At 33.5% G+C, this 19709-nt stretch overlaps 2 protein-coding genes and 2 long non-coding RNA genes across 4 annotated transcripts; 2 read left to right on the forward strand and 2 right to left on the reverse strand.

Moving 5' to 3' along the window:
- Positions 1–138: 138 nt before the first annotated feature.
- LOC121127559 (uncharacterized) lies at positions 139–1690 on the forward strand. Its single transcript, XR_005867857.2, has 3 exons — positions 139–287; positions 350–640; positions 1340–1690. It is a non-coding gene; the product is annotated as an uncharacterized lncRNA (long non-coding RNA).
- Positions 623–5276, reverse strand: LOC121127557 (FYVE, RhoGEF and PH domain-containing protein 6). The gene is made up of 7 exons (XM_040722969.2): positions 4995–5276; positions 4409–4893; positions 3493–3801; positions 2259–3194; positions 1774–2202; positions 1209–1507; positions 623–1090 (listed from the first exon to the last, which is right to left on the reverse strand). The coding sequence occupies exons 2-7, from the start codon at positions 4500–4502 to the stop codon at positions 935–937; spliced, it is 2223 nt and encodes a 740-aa protein (XP_040578903.2). The 5' UTR covers positions 4503–4893; positions 4995–5276; the 3' UTR covers positions 623–934.
- A 4986-nt stretch (positions 5277–10262) lies between these two features.
- On the reverse strand, positions 10263–11121 carry LOC121127416 (uncharacterized). The gene is made up of 2 exons (XR_005867832.2): positions 10701–11121; positions 10263–10638 (listed from the first exon to the last, which is right to left on the reverse strand). It is a non-coding gene; the product is annotated as an uncharacterized lncRNA (long non-coding RNA).
- Positions 11122–11283: 162 nt separating this feature from the next.
- Nup188 (nuclear pore complex protein Nup188) lies at positions 11284–17144 on the forward strand. The gene is made up of 8 exons (XM_040722756.2): positions 11284–11801; positions 11868–12177; positions 12247–13541; positions 13610–14047; positions 14106–14608; positions 14658–14964; positions 15034–15516; positions 15573–17144. Exons 1-8 carry the CDS (start codon positions 11543–11545, stop codon positions 17033–17035), a joined length of 5058 nt encoding a protein of 1685 aa, XP_040578690.1. The 5' UTR covers positions 11284–11542; the 3' UTR covers positions 17036–17144.
- The last annotated feature ends 2565 nt before the right edge of the window (positions 17145–19709 follow it).

Genomic DNA, 19709 nt, shown 5'->3' on the forward strand with positions numbered 1-19709 from the left:
GCCATACATTTAGAAAGATGGACTATTATAATATAATGGTGCATAAATTCAATGAAGGCAAATTATTGAATATAGAGAGAGTACATAGAGGGGAAATAAAATTTTGTAAATATCTTCAAGTATATCCGATAGAATTATATATGATACATAGAAAAACAAAACTTCAAGAACCATATCAAGAACAAAAGACGGATTTCAAAATGTTTGATCCTTGGATGGCAATAAAAATATATCAAAAAAGAGAAGCAGCCTATCAAGATGGTCATAGAGTGGAAATTAGGGAGTTGGTGAGTAATCTTAATATATTTTTGACCATTTTTTCCTTCATATTTGTTCAACATAAATATAGGTTGATGCATTAGGGTGGACAAATGTTCTTGGATTAGTGGAATTTCGAACCACAATTTATGTGGAAGTATCGATATTGTTACTCATTATTATATGTCTTTGGATCCTTCGTCCATGCAGTTTAAGGAATGATGATGACATACAAGAAGAGGACTATAAAACAGTGAAGAAAATGCTTAAAAATACCTTAAAATCGGGAGTTAAGAAAAGAAAACCAAAAGAACGACTCGGTTGGCCTGGAGTCTACAGTAAAGGATCGAATAATGAAACAACATTTTAACATAGTTACTCAGTAAGTTTATAAACGAAAAAGTAAGGGTTTTAGAAAAGTAGAATATATAAAATTATATAAAGCAAGTTATAAAATAAAGAGATAAATAATATATTATAATAAATAAACTTTGAATAGCAAAATATCACAGGAAATGGATGAAATCTTTCTTAAATAGATAACACTAGCATTTGCATCAAACGAACAAAAATAAAAATAAAAAGCAAAGGGTTCCAAACAGAGTTTCCAAATTCCAATACAATGCATACATGGTGTTACATATGATTTAAAAACTTCGAAGACGAGGAATTCTGACTATGATAGAGTTGATGCCTCTTGTAATGCTTTTACCCATTTTTGAAGTTGTTGTTCATTCTCTGTTTTAAAGCACAATGAATATTTTTGAAGGCCAGCATGAATGAGCTGAAATACTACTGAACTTCCATTAGGCTCATTATTGAGATCCTCGATCTATATATAAAAAGGAAAAAAAAAAAACACTTAAATATGAGGTAGAAACTAATTTAATGGCTATATTTGTATATATGTATACTGTATAATGTTGCCTAAAATATGACTACTACTGTACCTTTTCCGATATGACTTCAACTTCTAATCCTAAAACAGGAAAGGTATCGATAGCTACAGTATCACTGGAGGCTTTATAAGCATATAAAACGTTGTCCTTTAATACAAACCATGATTTTTTCCATTTTCCAGATTTGACGACTCTTTTTCTGAGATAGCCAGCGGCTTGAGCTCCTTCAGCATTAGCTTTCATTTTTAAACGATTTGGGACCGTGCGAAGAGACCCAGATTTGTGTTCCTCTCTTTTCCGAAACAAGGATAGATATTGACTATTTGCCTTAGCATCTTGGTAATAATATTCTACATATAATAGAATAATTTGAAAAATAAGAAAAAAACACAATTATGAGTGGAATTTTATACAAGTGTGTAATTAAACTTATACAAAATATTATTGCGTTTGGCCAAGGCATATTATGTAGATAGATAATATTAAAATAAAGAGATCAAACATTGACAAAATATAATTACTGCTAAAAAGAGGGATCAATAATTTTTATTTTGCAAAACACACCCTTCCTTAGGGTCTTAACATAAAAAGTATCGATTGTTTTTATGGAGCTTACCTTCTTTTATAGAGTCAAAACATTCATCGCAAACTCGATCAGATTTATAGTTGAGGTATTTAAGGGGTGCACGATTGTCTGAACAATAAAAACAAGTCACTATGCCACAACCCCGACAATGATGCCGTCTTGTAAGTACAGAAAATTCTATTGCACATTTTTGGCACATGGATACTTTCTTGTCCGGGATCCACACTGGGGCAGTTTCTCCTAAAATGATTTCTTTTTCTTCTTCTTCAGGAATTTCTTTGGACTTTTGAAGATCAAACGTAGATCTTTTGGTTCTAAGGGAAGTAGCTGCATCGTTGATAGCCTTCATCCATTCTATTTTCTCTTCTAATGAATTTGCTCTAAGAACAAAACTTCGAACTGATGAAATGATTTGAAAATCGGTTTCTTCTGCGTCGATTTCATCGGCCAGATCGTCAACTATGCATTTGTAAAATGTATTATTGTTGAAGTTATTTTGTAACTTTAACTCTTACCTTTAAGTTTGATTAATGGTATTTTGTAATGAATCCTGAGATTAGTATTGGCAGGATCACCAGCTAATATCGAATAGGAAGTTGTGTACAACAGAATATCTGAAAGCAAAACGATGTAACGTGGATCCACAGAGTTTCTACTAATCTTCAGTAATTCCCCTTCTTTGAAAAGTTCCCTATCTGGTTGTATTAGATCAGATTCATTCACTCTGGATTGTAGATTTAACATTTTTTTAAACTCATCATATTCTTTCAGTTCTGTGTTTGCTTTATCAGCAATCTTCAGTATGATTTCTAAAGCTTCAAGAGACACTTCATAATCAGGATCACCAACTGGAAGATTTTTGACATATCTTTCGAATAGTAGTTTATAACGAGGTAGTCTTTGTATGGGTTCAAGCATCAAATGTTCAATTTTAAGGTTACGACATTCTTTCTTTAGTTGAAAAGCTAACACGAGTTCTCTAAATTTAGGATATTTTTTTAAGCATTCTTGATAAAATTGAGAATTACGAGGGAATTCCTTTATGTATGATGCATATATTAGAAGAAATTTTCCTTTGATGACCATAATATCTGCAATTTTAGGATTAGAGTCCCAGTTTCTAATCCTTGAAGTAAAGTCATTTAAGAGATCACTATTCAAGAGTTGAAGCTCTGGAAAGTAGCTGAGTATTTTATTTAGTTCACAAGGAGGTATAGCATCATCAATTTCCTTTGATACAAAGGCTCGGAAGTCCACATTTAGTAGTTTTAGATTATTGACATAAGCTTCCTCAGAGGTCATTATTTCTCTAGCAATTTTGGCGACTTTTTGAGACGAACCAAAATCTGTATTTTCTTCTTCCTCATTTTCTTCAGATCCAGGATCGGTTGACCTCCGATTGTAAGAATTAAAGGACGGTTTGTCAGCAACCATTGGATACTTCCTCTCTCCTAGAAGATTTTAAATGATTTAGTCATACATTTTACGTCAAACCACTTATAGGAAAGCCAGGGGGCGTGGAATGGGATGGTACTAGGTGTTTGTGACTTTCCCTGCTATTCCTTATCAGGATGTATTTGCCAGTAAAAAAACCTCACAAAGCTTTTCCAATTTATTTTTTTAAGTCTATTAAGGACCCATTCCACTTCTCACCCCCCCCCCCCTCGGTCTAATTAATGACTGAGTTGATTGAGTCCGCATTAAGGAAATACCTACTATTTATTACATATATAACTTATTTGTACTTACCATTATGAAAATTGATAAATATTTTTTTTCCTGAATCAATAGATTTCTGTTTCGATGTTTGACGATCAAAGTATTGGATCCTTTGTTTCACAATGTTTCTACGAAGGATCTCCTGATCCTCTGGAGACATTTCTTCATCTGAAGTATCTTCCACTTGGTTACAAGAAAACTCATCCCTACCCCTACCCTTCTGCGCATGCGAACGTCTCATCTCTGCGGGAGTCCTCCAAGATGTCATTTTCCCCCCACCAATAAGTATTTTCTTCATAGTAGTAGTATTGTTCTTTGAATTTATAATTAGGTTTTTCACTTGAATACAGAATATTATATATATATATTATATTATATTATATAATTAGCAACTCAATTTTGTTTTCTTCTTTAGTATGACACTAATATAATATGAACAATGCTCACGGAATACAAGAGAAAAAAACAATTCATATTAATTATTATCAGTTTCTATGCACTAATGCTTAATTGGAAGTAGATAAAGGGGGAATAAGGAGCTTGCTATACAGAGTAGCAGAGTAAAGACTTATATTTGAATGTCTGACGATAATGTGTTACATACATAATACAAATGTAAGTCCTCTTTAAAAGACAATAATGCCTCATCATATGAATAGAAATTATCCTCATCTTGTGGGCTTGATATTTTCTGTCATTTATTTTTCAGATATTCATTCTGTTTAATGAGAAGCTTTATCGCATGGAAGGGGAATTTATATAATTCTAAGAAATTAGAAAATGTTTATATTTTCACTTTTGTGAAATAATTATTATTATAATCTATATCAAATAATGATAAATAAGATAGACAATGTTTTGATGATTGATAAGCAACATGTAGGTACTTTATTCATTGAATTGCCATTTTTAAGAAATGCTTACAGTAATATAGAGGAAAAATTACCAAGGGATAGAAGTATTGTTGTATCTAAGAAAACTACCATTATCTTTCTCTCCAAGTTGACTAATCGTCTTAACCATGGTTGAAACACATTCATCTACAGTTATCATACCATTAGGACCTCCCATATCTGTTTCAACCCATCCAGGATGCATTGACATGACTAGAATCCCTGCAGGTTCTAATTCAATCGACACACTTTTCATTGACATATTTAAAGCGCTCATGCCACGACGATAAGCATAATTTCCACCACTAGCGTTTTCAGCAATAGAAGCAACTGCTGTACTCATTTCTACAACCACAGCTTTTTTGCAACCCATTTTTCCTTCGGGATTTGAAGCAACAGCCTCTTTCAAAAAAGGAATTAATTCTCTTGTGACAACACAATTAACTCTAAACACATTCATCAATCATCATATCCTCCAAACTTTGACGCTCTCCAATGGTTCTGGCATTGTGAATCAATAAATTGAGACCTCTTTCTCCTATTTTTTTTTTTTTTTTTTTTGCCAAAAGAAAAAAAAGTTCAAAATTGTATTAATGGAATTATTAGTATAAACGATAAATTGATAGCAATTTAACTCACCAAGTTCCTGTCTAACTTTTGTTACAAAGTCCTTATAATCATGGTGATAATTGTGGACATCTAACTCCAAAATTTTAAGACGGTTGGTATTTGAAGACTCCAAAGCAGACTATTCATTTGCTGTTGATTTTTTTCCACAGGTAGCAATTATCTTTAGCGATTCATCTCCTACTTTAAGGAACTCCTTTACCAAACCAAGGCCAATTCCACGGTTGCATCCAGTGATTAAAATCGATTTAGGAAGAGCCATTCTTGTATATCAGGAAAATTCAATGTGACTATATCTAGTCACCTTGATATATAATGTCACTAATGTGTGTCGATAAGATTTCTTTGCTTTTGTTTACAATTGTACTGATTATTTTGATGACATCACAGTGGAGTCAATTTAGGAGGAAATTCATATTTATAAAACTAATTTTAATAATACATCATATAATAATAGTATTTTATTTTGTTATCAGACAATTCTATTAAAACCCGAATGAATCTTTAAGATACAAAAAAAAAAAAAAAAAAACAGAACTCATAAATAGGGAATTTAAATTTAGAAGAATATCATAGATGTTCTAATTATTTTTATTTCAATTAATACTCAAGCAATCGTAATATAATTTTGATACATTTTAACTATTGTCCTCAATCAAACAACTTATAATTAGCTCGTATCGGCACACACACTTAGTTATTTTTGTAAAGATCCCAGATTTTCAAGAGAGTAATATGCCAATATGCTAACAAGCAATTTAACTGCTTAGAAGAGTATTCCTGAGTCAATAAGTTTGGAAATTGCAACGACATTCAAATATTCCAATAAAATCTACAGAATTTTAAGAAGTCACTTATATTTTTTAATACATAATCACTAATAGTTCCCAATAACTATTTATAAGCAATAGTAGAATAGAATATGCTTTTCAGAAAAAAGTATCAAGAAAAGAGAGACACATTATCTTTAAAGTCTAGAATAATCTTCCACTTGTTTTCGAATCACAAAAGGGACTCACAAGTAATAAGGAAATCAATAGTAAGGGGTGAGGCTTAAAGTGTACAGGTTATATAATTATCCATATGCTGTATGCGGCATAAGTCCTTGTACACTTTTTACTTTATTAAAAAGAAAGATAAACCTAGGCTTAATATTAATGATACAAAAAAAATATTAAAAAGGAGATAAACGATATTTCAATTTCTATTATTTTTCAAAAATTCAGCCCTCGCCCACAATACAGAGCTCCGGGCGGGTTCGAAACTTACGACAAACTTTCCTGAGGTTGTCAGCCGGAATGTTGGTCCATTCCTCCTCCACTTTAGCCTTCATTACCTCCACGCTGCTGTGGTAGTGGGCGTTTGGCCTTTCTCTCTACGGTGCGCCACACGTAGTAGTCAAGTGGATTCCGGTTGGAGGCATTGGGCCGCCACATCTCCTTGTACCAAAATCCATTCGTCCCTAATTTGTTTTTAAATATTTTTGGGTCACCATGGATGTGTTGCACGGTGCTCTGTCCTGTGACCCTACCCAATTTCCAATGCCGTAGGTTGAGTTGAGGGCGAGAAACACCTTCTTGATAATTTTATATTAATTGGCCTTCAAGGTCTCTTCTACCCACACCGGTGGAAACGCCGTACCGCCTGAACCTATGACAACGAGCATCATGGCATTGCCTGGGTGTTTCAAACCCCCGGTAAATTTTACCTCGAGAGGGGCGTCTTTGGGGATCTTGGCGATGTACCGAAGGTTGCAGGAGTTGCTGACTAGGTCGACTGAAAATTTTTTCATCCAAAAATAATAAGGGCATTCCCATTGGGTTTCTTCAATTTATTTAGGAGGATCTTGGATCGTTCCAGCCTCTTTTGTCTGTGTTAAGTTGTCAAACCCTCAACTTTTGTGACAACCCTAGACTTGAGGCCCAAATCCTCCTTAACGATGCACCGGACAGTCGTTTCGTGAACCTTGAGGTCCCTGGCCATTTTGTAGATGTTGTCATAAAGGTTCGCGTCTATCTTTGCCTTCACTCTCGTTATGAGGCTTTCTGTGAGGACAGAAAGTTTTACATTTCTGTATTTTGGAACTCATAAAAAAATCTACGGTTGACTTTATTTCTTCAATCAACCCCTAAAAGGAAACCGGTTTGGTGTTATTTCCCTCTTTTTATGAAATTTTCGCAAAATTTAAACGTTATTATACTTGTTAGTTATTTTAAACGTATAAAAAGTGTACAAGGACTTATGACGCATACGGTAGACCATGCATTTCTGCATTATATGAATCTAGGACACTTATTAATGGAACAGTTTTCTTGATATGTCGACTATTGTACATAAGTAGAGTAATCTTATTTAAAAAAGTATATTTTGCTGAATAAATAAATTAATGAATAATCATTTTGGATATTAAATTGTGTAAATAAGTAAGTTTTTCGATTTAAATAGTCTTTTTTTTTTCTTCCCCTTTTCCTTTAGTTGTATTTTTGCAAGTATTCTAGAACTCATTTTGTGTTTTTCTTTTTATGTGCAATTCTACATTGTGTGTCTGGATTGCCATCAAATGTATACACTCTTGGTAATTATTCTAAAGGGCTACATGAGTTGGGCATTTACATCATGTGAACATCATCTTACACTAAATATAAGGATCTAGACTTTTGATGTGTGTAATTTAAACATTTTCTGGTCGCCAACTAAATAATCAACGTGTCTCATTGAGTATTAAAGAGTTTTTAAACTTAATAAGGAGTAGAATAAGCTTGCTATATGAACGCGCGAATAGAAGCGACCTTCTAGGACAATTGAAGCGTCTCTACTCAAGCAAATGAACAATAGTGTTTTACCCTGGAATGACGACAATGAATTGCATTGTGATGCCACATTGATTTAGAACTCTTAACGACATGAAATTACGTTTCATCAATGCCTTCAGATTTTTCTTTTTTTTTATTGAATTGGTTCATTAATTTTTCTATTTAATTAATTTTTTGTATAATTTTGGGATGTGATTGTAAAAAAACTTTTTCTCTATATTTTAAACCGACCCACTATAAATAAATGAAATTGGGAACCCTTCTCCTTATGAGTTTGAAATTTTGTTAGTCTTCACCGACCTATCTAGATTAGGAGTTGAATTCAGATTTTGTTTCCTACTCCTCAAAATAGAATACGAAGCAGAGTTGAATTAAGGAGAAAAGGACTCAAGAACTTTAATTGAGGAGCAGTGGATGGAGGATAAGAAATATCCATGTTCCACAATAGATCTTTCAGTCGACTATTCTATCGTTTTATGGAACTCCATAGTTCTTATATGTAGAAGTATACGATGATATCATAAAAGATCTGGAAGAATTTATGTATTCTTGAGCCTAGAGGAAATGATTCACGAGGTGAGAAGTCACTATCATAGACCTTGATGTGAAGAGAAATGTACAATGCAGGATTCTTTCATTAAATAAGATAATATCCACCGAGTGAGGCACAAAGACTAATGCAATCACTATGAATTTATTGTATTCCCACGTAGTTTACAACTTTTTCTTCTCCTTCGGCTTCTGTTATTTATCTATAATTAACTACTATTAACACTTTGACTTATAATTATCACTTATCAATAGTGAGTAACACTGAACTTGGGTCCGATGTGACGTCATCAAAAAAAGTTATCAGCTAACGTGAACCAGATTCGGTTGCAAGTTTCTTATCGACACACCTTACACTTATTTATATAGTCACCTTGACTTCTATTATTCGAACAGTTGTTGTTTCTGTTTATTTTTCTAGCCATGTCCATGATAGTAGCAAAGGGTTGCCTGACGTTGCTTGGCCAAGGATAGAGCGGGAATAATTCTATATATATAATTGTTCTATTACACTGATAATTTTAATATGAATATTTCGTTGTTATCGAGAGAGAAAGGTCCTGATAATTATAATTATCTTACTATGATAATAACGATGGAGCGGAAATGGACTGCGGTTTATACTACATAAATTATAATACATAATATACTAATCACACTATATCAATCTGGTTACGTAACGTAATCCAAAATGTATCATCATAACATTTGAGGGGGAGGGAGGCGACTAGTCACTCTGGTAACCCTACCAGAGTGACTAATATTAATATATGTATCAAAAAAAAAATCCAGATGAGAAGTCCAATTTTTTTTTTTTTTGACAAAAAATTACTAAATTGAAATTTGTGAAGAAAATCGAGAAAAACTATTTTGCAGCAAATTTTTTTTTTTACCATTTCTTCAAATGAAAAATTAACTTTTGATAAAAAAAAAGAGAAAAAGTGATAAAATCTGAAAAAAAAGAAGAAAAATTATTCAGAAAATGACAGATATTTCAGTTAAATATAAATTTTTATGCGTCAAATTTATAAATAATTATCTAAACAAATTTCTACAAACTTCATTTTATTTACGAATCCAAAATTTCATTGAAAGTTGATTTGTTTGCACCTGAAATAAACGAAATTGTAATTTTCACCGATTAATTTTTTTGCCGATAACTTTTCTGATTTTGAATAAATTTAGAAAACGTAGTTATTTGTGTAGTTTTTTTTGAGACGCCAATCACTTTTTGATTTATAACTTAACCCCTTATTCAGTCTCATTGAACTCCAAATACCTTTTTTTTTTCGTGTTTTGGGTAAAAAATCGGTACAGTAGTAAGCATTTTAATGAACAGCCATCTTCATGTAAATAAAAAAAAGTGTTTGGAAAAAATTTTCTAATACTAAAAAAAATTCAAAGCTGAAATCAGATTGAATTGTGAATTAGCTCCTTTTTTTCTTCAATGTCATTTATATTTTGTACATTGTACATATTATGTTTGTTTCATTATAAAATTAAGTTCAATTAAAATTGTGTGTTAAGTTTTGAATAAAAAAGTTTCTTTTTAGTAGTTTCAAAAGGGTAAGTTATGACTTGTGAGCTGTTATGTTTCGATTTATTGCATTTACTTTATAATTATAAAAATGATAAATCCATTTGCACTCTAGTAAAAAAAGCGTACGCCAAACGAAGATATCATTCCATACTTATTTTAGTGTAACGTGGTCAATTCATCAGAACTGCCCTTATTGCTCTTCTATTTCTTTATATTATCATGGACATCTAGAGGACGTATATATCAAGGATGTATCTACTTTATGGATGGTGGACTTCAAAATGCGCAACTCAGAGTGTGACCTACCGTGTATTCAATAATATAAACTCTAGTTCGTCATTTATCTGATTTAAACTGTGAAATAATTTATAATAAACATTTTTTTCATTAACAAAGATAAATTTATTTAATAGGAACTATTAAAATAAGGGATACTTCAATTCGATAATAAGTAAGAATTCAAGAATAAAAATCCTATGAAACTGCATAGTAAATATAATTAATTCACTTTATGTTGAAGAGGAGATAACCCTTCCTGAGGGGACTGTCTCCTGAGATAACTTCTTATATAGCTCTTGAGCTGTTTCAACCTCTTCTTTTATGAATATCTTAACCCCAATGGTCTTTTGATGTTCATAGTAGAGTTGGAGCCTTTGACTGCTTGATACTGCTCTGGTAGATCTAGGGTGCTGGGTAAGGAGAGGTACGACGGCAGATTTATCCACACTGACGGAAGAGTGTCATCTTTCAACCCCTACAAATTAATAATTAGTTTTTCAATTAACTATTAAGTAATACAAGTCTGTCCAGTCTTACCTTTGTTTTAGATCTATGTTTAGTTGGCGCCCATGGACATGTTGCTTGTCGACCAACTTGGTGATGAAATCATCATCTATAAAATGGAGGCTACAGATTCTTGTATTTTTAGTTATTTTCTAAATTGTCTCTTGGCCTTTTTTTATTAACTTTTGATCTTGGAATGGCTCTTTCCCACTTTGATTGGAGCTCTTGATTAGGGGGCACATTGAAGCCTGGGAATATGGGAAAACTGATGCTATGGACCTTGGGAGTGCCGGCATCCAGGAGAACACATTTCCACCCCATCTTCTTCGAAGTAACGATGATCCGATCACCACATCAAGATAACTAAGCATTGTAGCAAGGTTAATAGAATTGTATTTCTATTAACCTCGCATTGTAGTTAGTATTGTTTTATCAATACAATACTAAAAGAAACAAGCTAAATTTCTAGGCAACCTTCCGATACTGGGGTACATTTCTTATTCAAAGAGAGCAGTCCAGATGAAAGAGCGTCCTTGATATGTATATTCTTTGGGGTTGAAATTCAGCTGTGGATCAACAATCGACATGACGTCATCAAACATAATAAATAATAAACAGTTGTTGCAGTACCATAGAGATAATAATATACATGTATAATTTATTTTATCTCTATATGAATAGCTTCATTGGCTGTTGCGAGTTTTCAGTTGAATTTAATTCCGAGCAACTATAGTAGCAGCATTAGGAAGTGAGAACCGGAGAAAAGAACCTACTGGCGGTTTTTTCTTCGTATCATTGAATTTTAATTTACTATTAGTATTTAATAATATTTATTGAATTATTGATAATTAACGAGAAGACACTTGCTTTTGAGGATGTCTCATTCCTCCTTGAGAGGATTGTTTACACTTGTCTCTGGTGTGGGTGGAGTGGATGCAAGCACCGCCGTTCTCAAAAAAGAGTTTGAGGAGCGTGAAAAGAAACTCTTTGCAGGGGTCTCATTCACTGCGAAAGGAACTTCCACCAAGAGAAAGAATCTCTCTGAAAACTTTGAGTCCTTCCTCTCAAAACTCGGATCCTTTCTGGATAAGGGTCCTGAGGATACCTGGGATATTCTATCTTCATATCTAAGTGGTACTAGAAATTGGACATAATTATAATTATTATCCAATGTTTAATTGCCGCGCTTTTTCTTTGTAGGCGATTTTCGAGGCACACGAGACTCCTTAAAGGTTCTGATCAACCAAGAGCATCTTCAAAAGCCTCTAATAGTGGATATTTGGCAATTTTACCGTGCTGAAAGACTGTACTTACTTCAAGTCCTTAAACAAATTCTCAGTCATCAAAGCAACGCTTCACACAAGCATTATGATGCCTTTAAATATCTTTTGGACCTTTGGAAAAAGGATTCCCTGAAGGAAAGTCTTATTTCCCAATTAAAAAGTGTATTTGAGGAGGAATGGAACAAGTCCTCAGACTTGAAATTTACCTGGATCAAATACAATTTGAGGTATAATAATAATAATTAATTAATAGTAAATTTGTGTTGTCATAGCTTGATTTCTTTTATTTTTCATAGAGAAAAGGTGGAATTACTTCAACTCATACTTCTTCATTTCCATGGCTCATCTTTTTCTGAGAGTGTGGGGAATACGGACTTAAAATGTCTTTTCAACCTTTTCCGGAATAAAGGAATGGGGCCCTCATTAACGGAAAAAATTGATCCCAATCTTGTTGCTAGTGTGGGGCAACTTCAGTCTCTTATATCTATATATCTCATGAATTTACCTAAATTAACCTTATTGCAAAATGATGAAAGCGTTAAGGCAAAAGTAAACGACTGTTTAGATTATTCACTCATTTCCTCACTTGGATCGTCTCCATATCATGGACCCATTATGTTGGCATGGATGTTGTCTAGATATTTGAGGAATGGGGAATTGTCCCAACCTGAGATATCTATTGGAGAAAGAGCCGTTCAACTCAGAGTGTTGCATTATCTGAATTCTTTAATGAGCAATGATGTTATTACTAATCAAACTGTCAAGTCTATTGCTGCTGGAGTATGCTACTCCATTTTATCGATACTCATAACAGTGTTCGATCCTGATAAGATGGGACTCGGAATGGATATTCATAATGCTACTCAATTAGTTCTGACAGAGAGCTTGATAGCCAGTAACTTTTGGAAGCAGGGCTTTGATACAGGACTAGGACTCGTCCTGGGTGGTTACCTCACTAAATTTCCTGTAACTCTCAAGCCCGTTCTTGAAATCTGTACGTCTCTTGCAGAAGCCTCACCCGAAAGCTCTAAAGAGGTCATTAATGTTTTTCAAAATTTAACTTCCTATGCAGAGCCTGTTGAAAATGTAAATTGCGGGATATTGCGTCCGTTTGGAGATAAGTGGATGAGTACAGAGGATCGCTATCCTTATTTGAATTCTCAAACCATTGTTATACCTGCAAAGTCGAAAGCCCTAAGCGACGGAATTTTGTTTCAATGGAAAGTACATATGAGTGGATGGCAATTGTTTTTGTGTGAAATTGATTGCTTAATAAAGCAAGTTAGTCATGGAGCAAAGAACGTGAATGAGGCAAAATTGTCATCTGTAACAGCAATCACGAAATTAACCGATAAAATTTTACACTCTGCAGTTGGAGAGAGCATAATTCATTCATTAGACCATTTCATTGAATGTTTTTTTATTCTAATTGAAAAATTCGTACAAGCTCCTTCTCCGCCTATCGATCTCCTAGCTAATTGCGTGAGTTGTTTGTCGGTGGTTGCAAAGGTATCTCCACAAAAAGTATGGGACAGATTAGCCTCGACTGGGCTTTTCCCCTATGTTGCAAGGTCTAATTTAGATATCTTAGGTATTACAATATAATTTGGCTTACATAATTATTGATATAACGGGTAATAATAATATATATTCTTTTAGGTACATCAAGTAATGCTGACATTAACCCTGGTGTTATTGGAGCCCTTTTGGCTCAGCAAGAGTGTGTTGATGGAGAGTATCCCTTGACCAACGCATTTCTTGATCTCTTACTTCACACCACAACGAGTGGTAGCAATATCAAGATATCTCCCTCATTGATATACATAGTTCAAGAAATGCTTCCATCATTTCAACAATGGAGATTTGCTCACTCTACAAATAAACCTATATTTGGTCAAAAAATATTGAAAGTCTGCTTTGCCATCATATCTTCATCAACTGCCTCTGATGAGGATCTCTCCAATTCCGATATTAAAAAAAATAATTTTCATCCAGATAAGGAGCTCTTATGTGAAGCTTTGTTGAGTCCAGCCCCTTGTGAGACTCTTTTTAATTTGGTAGGCATTGGTGATAAAGCGATACAATCAATTTTAGAAGGTAGGTTGGGTTTTCCCCTCTGAAATAGTGCATAAACTTATGCGTTAATTTACTTTAGATCAGTCTAGTTGGGAATGTGGACTTGGAACTGAATTGGTGAAATTGGTTGATTTGGTTCTTTGTATTCTGGAAGTTCTCATTAGAAGTAGACAAAACTCAACTCAGGATTTTCAAGAGATCCTTTGCTCTCCCTTCTCTCAAAATGTTCATCATCAGCCTCAGCCCCATTTTCTACTCACAATTGCACATTACATATACCACTTTCAAAATCCTAATATCCCTATATCTGCTGTCAAATTGTTGTCCACTGTTGCTGGTGTATTCCCCATGAGCTTACTGGCATGTTTAGGCCAAGAAGCTGAAGCATTTAGAGATGTTCTTATTTCGAGATTGGAATCACATACTGAGGATGTTCGTCTTAAAATAGCGATTGTTGAGTTCTTTTCTGCCTGCATAGAAAATCAACCTGGTTTAGTTCAGCTTCTCATTGGGGGTGAAAAGAAATTAGATGAAACCCAGAGTGACAAAAAAGAAGGAGATAAATCAAAAGATAATCTCAAGGTTTGTTCATAGTTCACATAATATGTTTTAAGCATTTAAGTTTATATAGGCATCATGGAGTTCCATGGATAAGGGGTGTCTGAAATCCGTTCTTACAGTCATGGAAAACGATACTAAGAATCAACCGGATCTTCTTATGGTGATATTGAATTTGGTTTTAAAACTATGGGATCATCAAAGGATTGTTGCTGTTTCATTTCTAAAGAAACAAAAAAGCTTTTGGAAAAACTTGTCCTCTCCGCTTTTTGATGAAAAAAATGAAGGCCTCAACTTTACTAAAAAGAAAAAACTTTGCGCACTAATACTTCGAATTTTCTCTGCTGAGATATTTGCATTTGGAGGAAAAGTAGATGCTGGTATTTAATAACATTTTTTTCTTCATAGATTTAATCATCTTAATAATGAGTCATGTATTTCCATTTCAGAATTAAAGTCTGTTCTTGAAAATTTTGTCGATGAAAAAAGTAATCATTTAAATAAATGGAATAAACAGATCCTTGAAGATAATGATGCATTTCTTCTTGGAGCCTGGAAAACATTTTTGGTTATATTAACCAAGGACCAACCCATCTCTATTTCTCCTGTACAATGTCATTTTGTAGCTAAGGGTCTTATAGAAGGCGTCAAAATGGGACTGTCTACCTCTCCCAAAGGCATAAGAATAACTACAAGTCTAAGTGAAATGACTTTAATTCTGACTCAAAAGTGGATGACAAAATGCTCTGGAAATATTGACGAGTGGATGAAAGATCACAAGCAAATTTTGGAAGAGCTCGATTCGTCCTTTGATAACATACATGTACGGACAAAAAGTTCGATTTTAGCCTTAGCTCATACTGCTCTTAAAATAAGTTCATTTAAGATTGAAAAAGAGGATAAAGCTTTAGCTTCGTGGATCCAACCTGCAGGTAAATTAATTTAACATGGCAAGGTCATTGCATTAATGATTTATCTTTATTAATAGTAAATCTTGTATTGTTGAGCATTAAGGATTTTGCTGGAAAGTCTTCGAATCTTTCTAAAGAGGAAATGAAAATGAATATTCAAGTTCCTATTTTGGCCGTGAATCTCCTGAAAAATCTTATACAGCGATTGTCGTCTTCCCCACTTTGTTGGACTCGTGCTTGGAGGGAGTCGATACTTGCTCAGTCATTGATCAGTATTTTAGAACATTGTCTTCGTCATCGTTCGGCCTCTGGGCTCATCATTTCTCTGTTAGATCTACTTATAGTTGTTATCACTACATCCGAAGAATGTTGTCATTCTTTATTGATTTTAGACTTAAGTCAGAGTATTTGGTTTCCCCTCTCGGACATAAATCCCTTTCAGACCGTTCCTTCAAGTTCAGATGATACATACAGTGAGGACTGGTATTCTGTATTTAGGCTTAGTCTGAGACTAGCAGCTAATGTGCTCCGCATTGGTAAACAATACGCAGTAAATGAGTCCATTACCGCTGTTTCATTACTTCAAGATAGAGTAACCTCATTTCTTAATATCATTCCACCAATGAATCAGGTGAAAGGAGGTGTTCATTTGGAATTGACCTCCTCTGCTGTTTCCTTCATATCCCTTCTTTCACCCTACTACAAACGGTGGCAACTTCAACATCCTTCTTCATTTTTCCATTTTTATCATCGGATATCTTCTCTTATCCATGCAGGAGTTAGTCTTTTGATTCGACCATCCTTACTAGGTGCCATATTATTGAACTGCCAAGATACTTCTGAGAATAACAGTCAATGTCTTAACTCAAATAGAGTGCGACGATTATCCTCAACCGATCAAGAAACAATGGAGCATTCTTCTCCCGAAACTGTCAAAATTCAAAATTGCCTTCTCGATATAATTAGTTCATGCTTGAAAATGTTTCGTTCACTTTCTCCTGATATGAGCTCATTCGTATCAGTGGAGGACTTGATTGACCCTACGCAGTGGGAGAGCCTTGTGACCATTACTTTTTCATCTCCAACTTTTGATGAAGAACATGCCTCGGAGCGATTTCTTACTTATGGTATATTGATCTCATTGGCAAATTTTTGTGTTCGCTCTATTACTCGAAGTGACAGATCTCCATCACCTTCTTCATCAGGAGAGAGAGATCTTGGCTTACCCGATCCAGATCGTCGTCATCTATTATTAGTTTTTGAACAATCCGTTGTTCTTATTCTTGTTCAAAGTCTTTTAAGCCTTCGGAATCCAGAGGTTTCTAATAGAGATAAACAGTTATTAAGGAGAGAACTAGGAGCTGAGCTTGGATCCTTTATTGAAAGTATGAGGAGATTTGTTCAGCGCTCATCCAAGTCTCCTATACCTCAAATAAATCGAAGAACTGGTGGTACATCTCCCGCTTCCCTTGGAATGCATAAATCTTACGATTGTTTCATCAAAATGATTTCCTCTGTTGTTCTTAATGTATATAAATAAATTAACTCTCGTTTGCAATGAAGCGAATGAGAAAGATGAGCCAAAATATTTATATTTTTTAGATTACGATTCTTTTCATTTTTAAATACATTTTCCAAGTCCAAAGAAACCGTGTATACTTATTTCCTCTCTCTACTTTACAATTATTGCTTTGTTAAAAAAGGAAGAAAAAGTACATTATATTAAATAAACCTGTTCATATGTCTTTGTTGTATCGGTCTTTATTAAGTCTTAGACCCGGTCCATGGAGTTTTTCATAAAATCACTTAATTTTCCGTTATCAATTAATATCATTAGACATGATGGATTATTCATATTCGACAAGACTCTTGGATTGACAGTCAAGCATTTGCATAATACTAGTGTTTGTTTATTTTTCTTTTATCATAATATATATTATATTGGTGATTATATCATTATATCAGTTTTAAAAAATCTTGCTATTTTTTCCACTTATACATTTTTCCTTTTTTTTCTCCTACCCACTGCCATTTTTTTCTGACACCATATGAGATATATATTAAGAGCATGGCACATTTCTTGGAAAGATTATTATTTTTAATTATAATGCATTAGAAAGCGAATATATTATATTTTTACCTGGTAATATAATTTATTCTATTGCATATCAGAGTAATAAAAAAGGAAAAACACCGTCAATGATGTCAAGATGGATCAATTTTACCTTGTTTGAGGACCGAAAAGTGGTACCGGAGTCCTTGATCCTAAATAAGGACCCAGACAACACTACTTTTATGAAAACTTATAGAACCAAAAGTTGTAAAAAGTGATGGCACTATTTGTGACTTGTCTGTGCCGGGAATGTAGCTCAGAGTGAAACAAATGCCCCCGTGAAAATTTTTGGTATATAATTTGAGTTTTTATCAAATAAAATAACGTTTTCACTCTCATAAATTGCAATTATAATTGAAGGTGACACCATCTTGGGGCTTATCGTTAATATTTTTACTACATAAAATGGACAAATTTCAAATAAATCTTTACGAATCTCCATCAAATGGCTTTAATAACACACAAAAAAAAGACTTTACACCTGCCTTGAAAACTACTTTATGGTATTGATAAAAGCAATATTTGAATTTAATCAAACTAATAGGTAGTGATGTAAATCGTGTATATTTTTTGGCCGACCTGCTTTTTTTGGAACTGGTAATTTGAAGAATCCATTTTCTTTTCCTCACCTGTTGTCATTATTATTTAACTCCAGAGAAGTGAATTTATTTTCCTACTCTACTTAATAATATTCAAAACCTGATTGAACATTTGTGTGGGCTTATAAAAGACAGAGAGTAAACTTAAGTATTTGTTGCAGTTATAATTCAGTAAGTCCTTGTTGGACTTGGTCTATAATTGAGGATCGACATCGAAGTAATTCTTGCCAATGTCCTTGCATATTTCCTTCTCCCCCTCATCCCTAGTCACAGCTAATTGTAGGTGATTGAATGAAACGTCATGACAACAAGACTGTTCTCCTACAAAACATTCTTCAAATTGTCAGGGTTACCATGTTGATATATATTTTTTTTTTTCTAACATGCCCAAAATAAAAATGATTTTCATTACTAGGAATAGGTGCTGAAAATACTTTGAAGTGCTAGATTTTTACAATTCTATTTGTTTGATGGATTAGGGATGAAGAAAGTATGAAGGATAATAGGGCATGAGCAAACAAAAAAGTTCATAAATATCCGCAAGATGGCGCAGATGTACTAAGTTGTTATAATAAAAAAGTAGTCAAACTACTAATAGGCACAAGTTGACGCCACTATCTTCGAGTATATAAACAATGCTCATGCCTAGAGTTAACATTTTTGACAGGAAAAGACGGGAGACATGGTACTTCTGAATTTCTTGTAAATAATTCTTGTTCCTTTTATATGATTTTGGGGGGAGAGAATGAATCAATTCTATAAAGAGGAGAATCTTCTACATTTACAATAGCAATAGTGCAGGGAAAATATTGTAATTATAGTTAAGTTCATTCATATTTATTTTATTATGCATGTTTAAATAAACTTACACCAAAGATAGGTAATAATGCATACTTCAGATGAAGAATTTTAACTCCACAACACCCGTTAAATGATGAACAAAAACAAAAAGAAAAAAAAGGAGCACAGGCAAAAAGTATTTTTCTTTTTCCAATTTTTAAAGGTAGTTTTTTTATTAGCAGTGATAAAAATCCGGTGTATTTTTTTAGGTGGCCCCTTTTTTTTTTTTTTTTTTTTTTTTTTTTTTTTGGAATTGGTAGTTTGAAGAATAAATTTTCTTTCCTTAGAAGTTTTCATTAATATTTAATTCCCTGAGTAGTGAACATCCTTTCCTAAATAGATTCATTTTCAATTATATTCAAAACATGATTGAATATGTATTCGTGTGTAGTCATTAACTCTGAGGATTTGTTGGGAAGTTATAATTTTAAGTCCTTTTTGGGCCTTGTTTATATCCTTTTCTCCTTCTCCCCTTGTCCAGGTAATACAACACCTAAACTACTATACTAATATAGTATTCCCTGCCTTGTCACAACTGATCTAATGAAACGTCATGAACATTATTCTTTCTCTACTCTTAACATTCTCCAAATTGTCAGGGTTACCATATTGATTTTCGGGTATTTTTTTCTAACATGCCCATTCTACACTAGATTTTCATC

The sequence above is a fragment of the Lepeophtheirus salmonis genome, chromosome 13 (assembly GCF_016086655.4).
Source record: "Lepeophtheirus salmonis chromosome 13, UVic_Lsal_1.4, whole genome shotgun sequence".
NCBI classification, from domain to species: domain Eukaryota; kingdom Metazoa; phylum Arthropoda; class Copepoda; order Siphonostomatoida; family Caligidae; genus Lepeophtheirus; species Lepeophtheirus salmonis.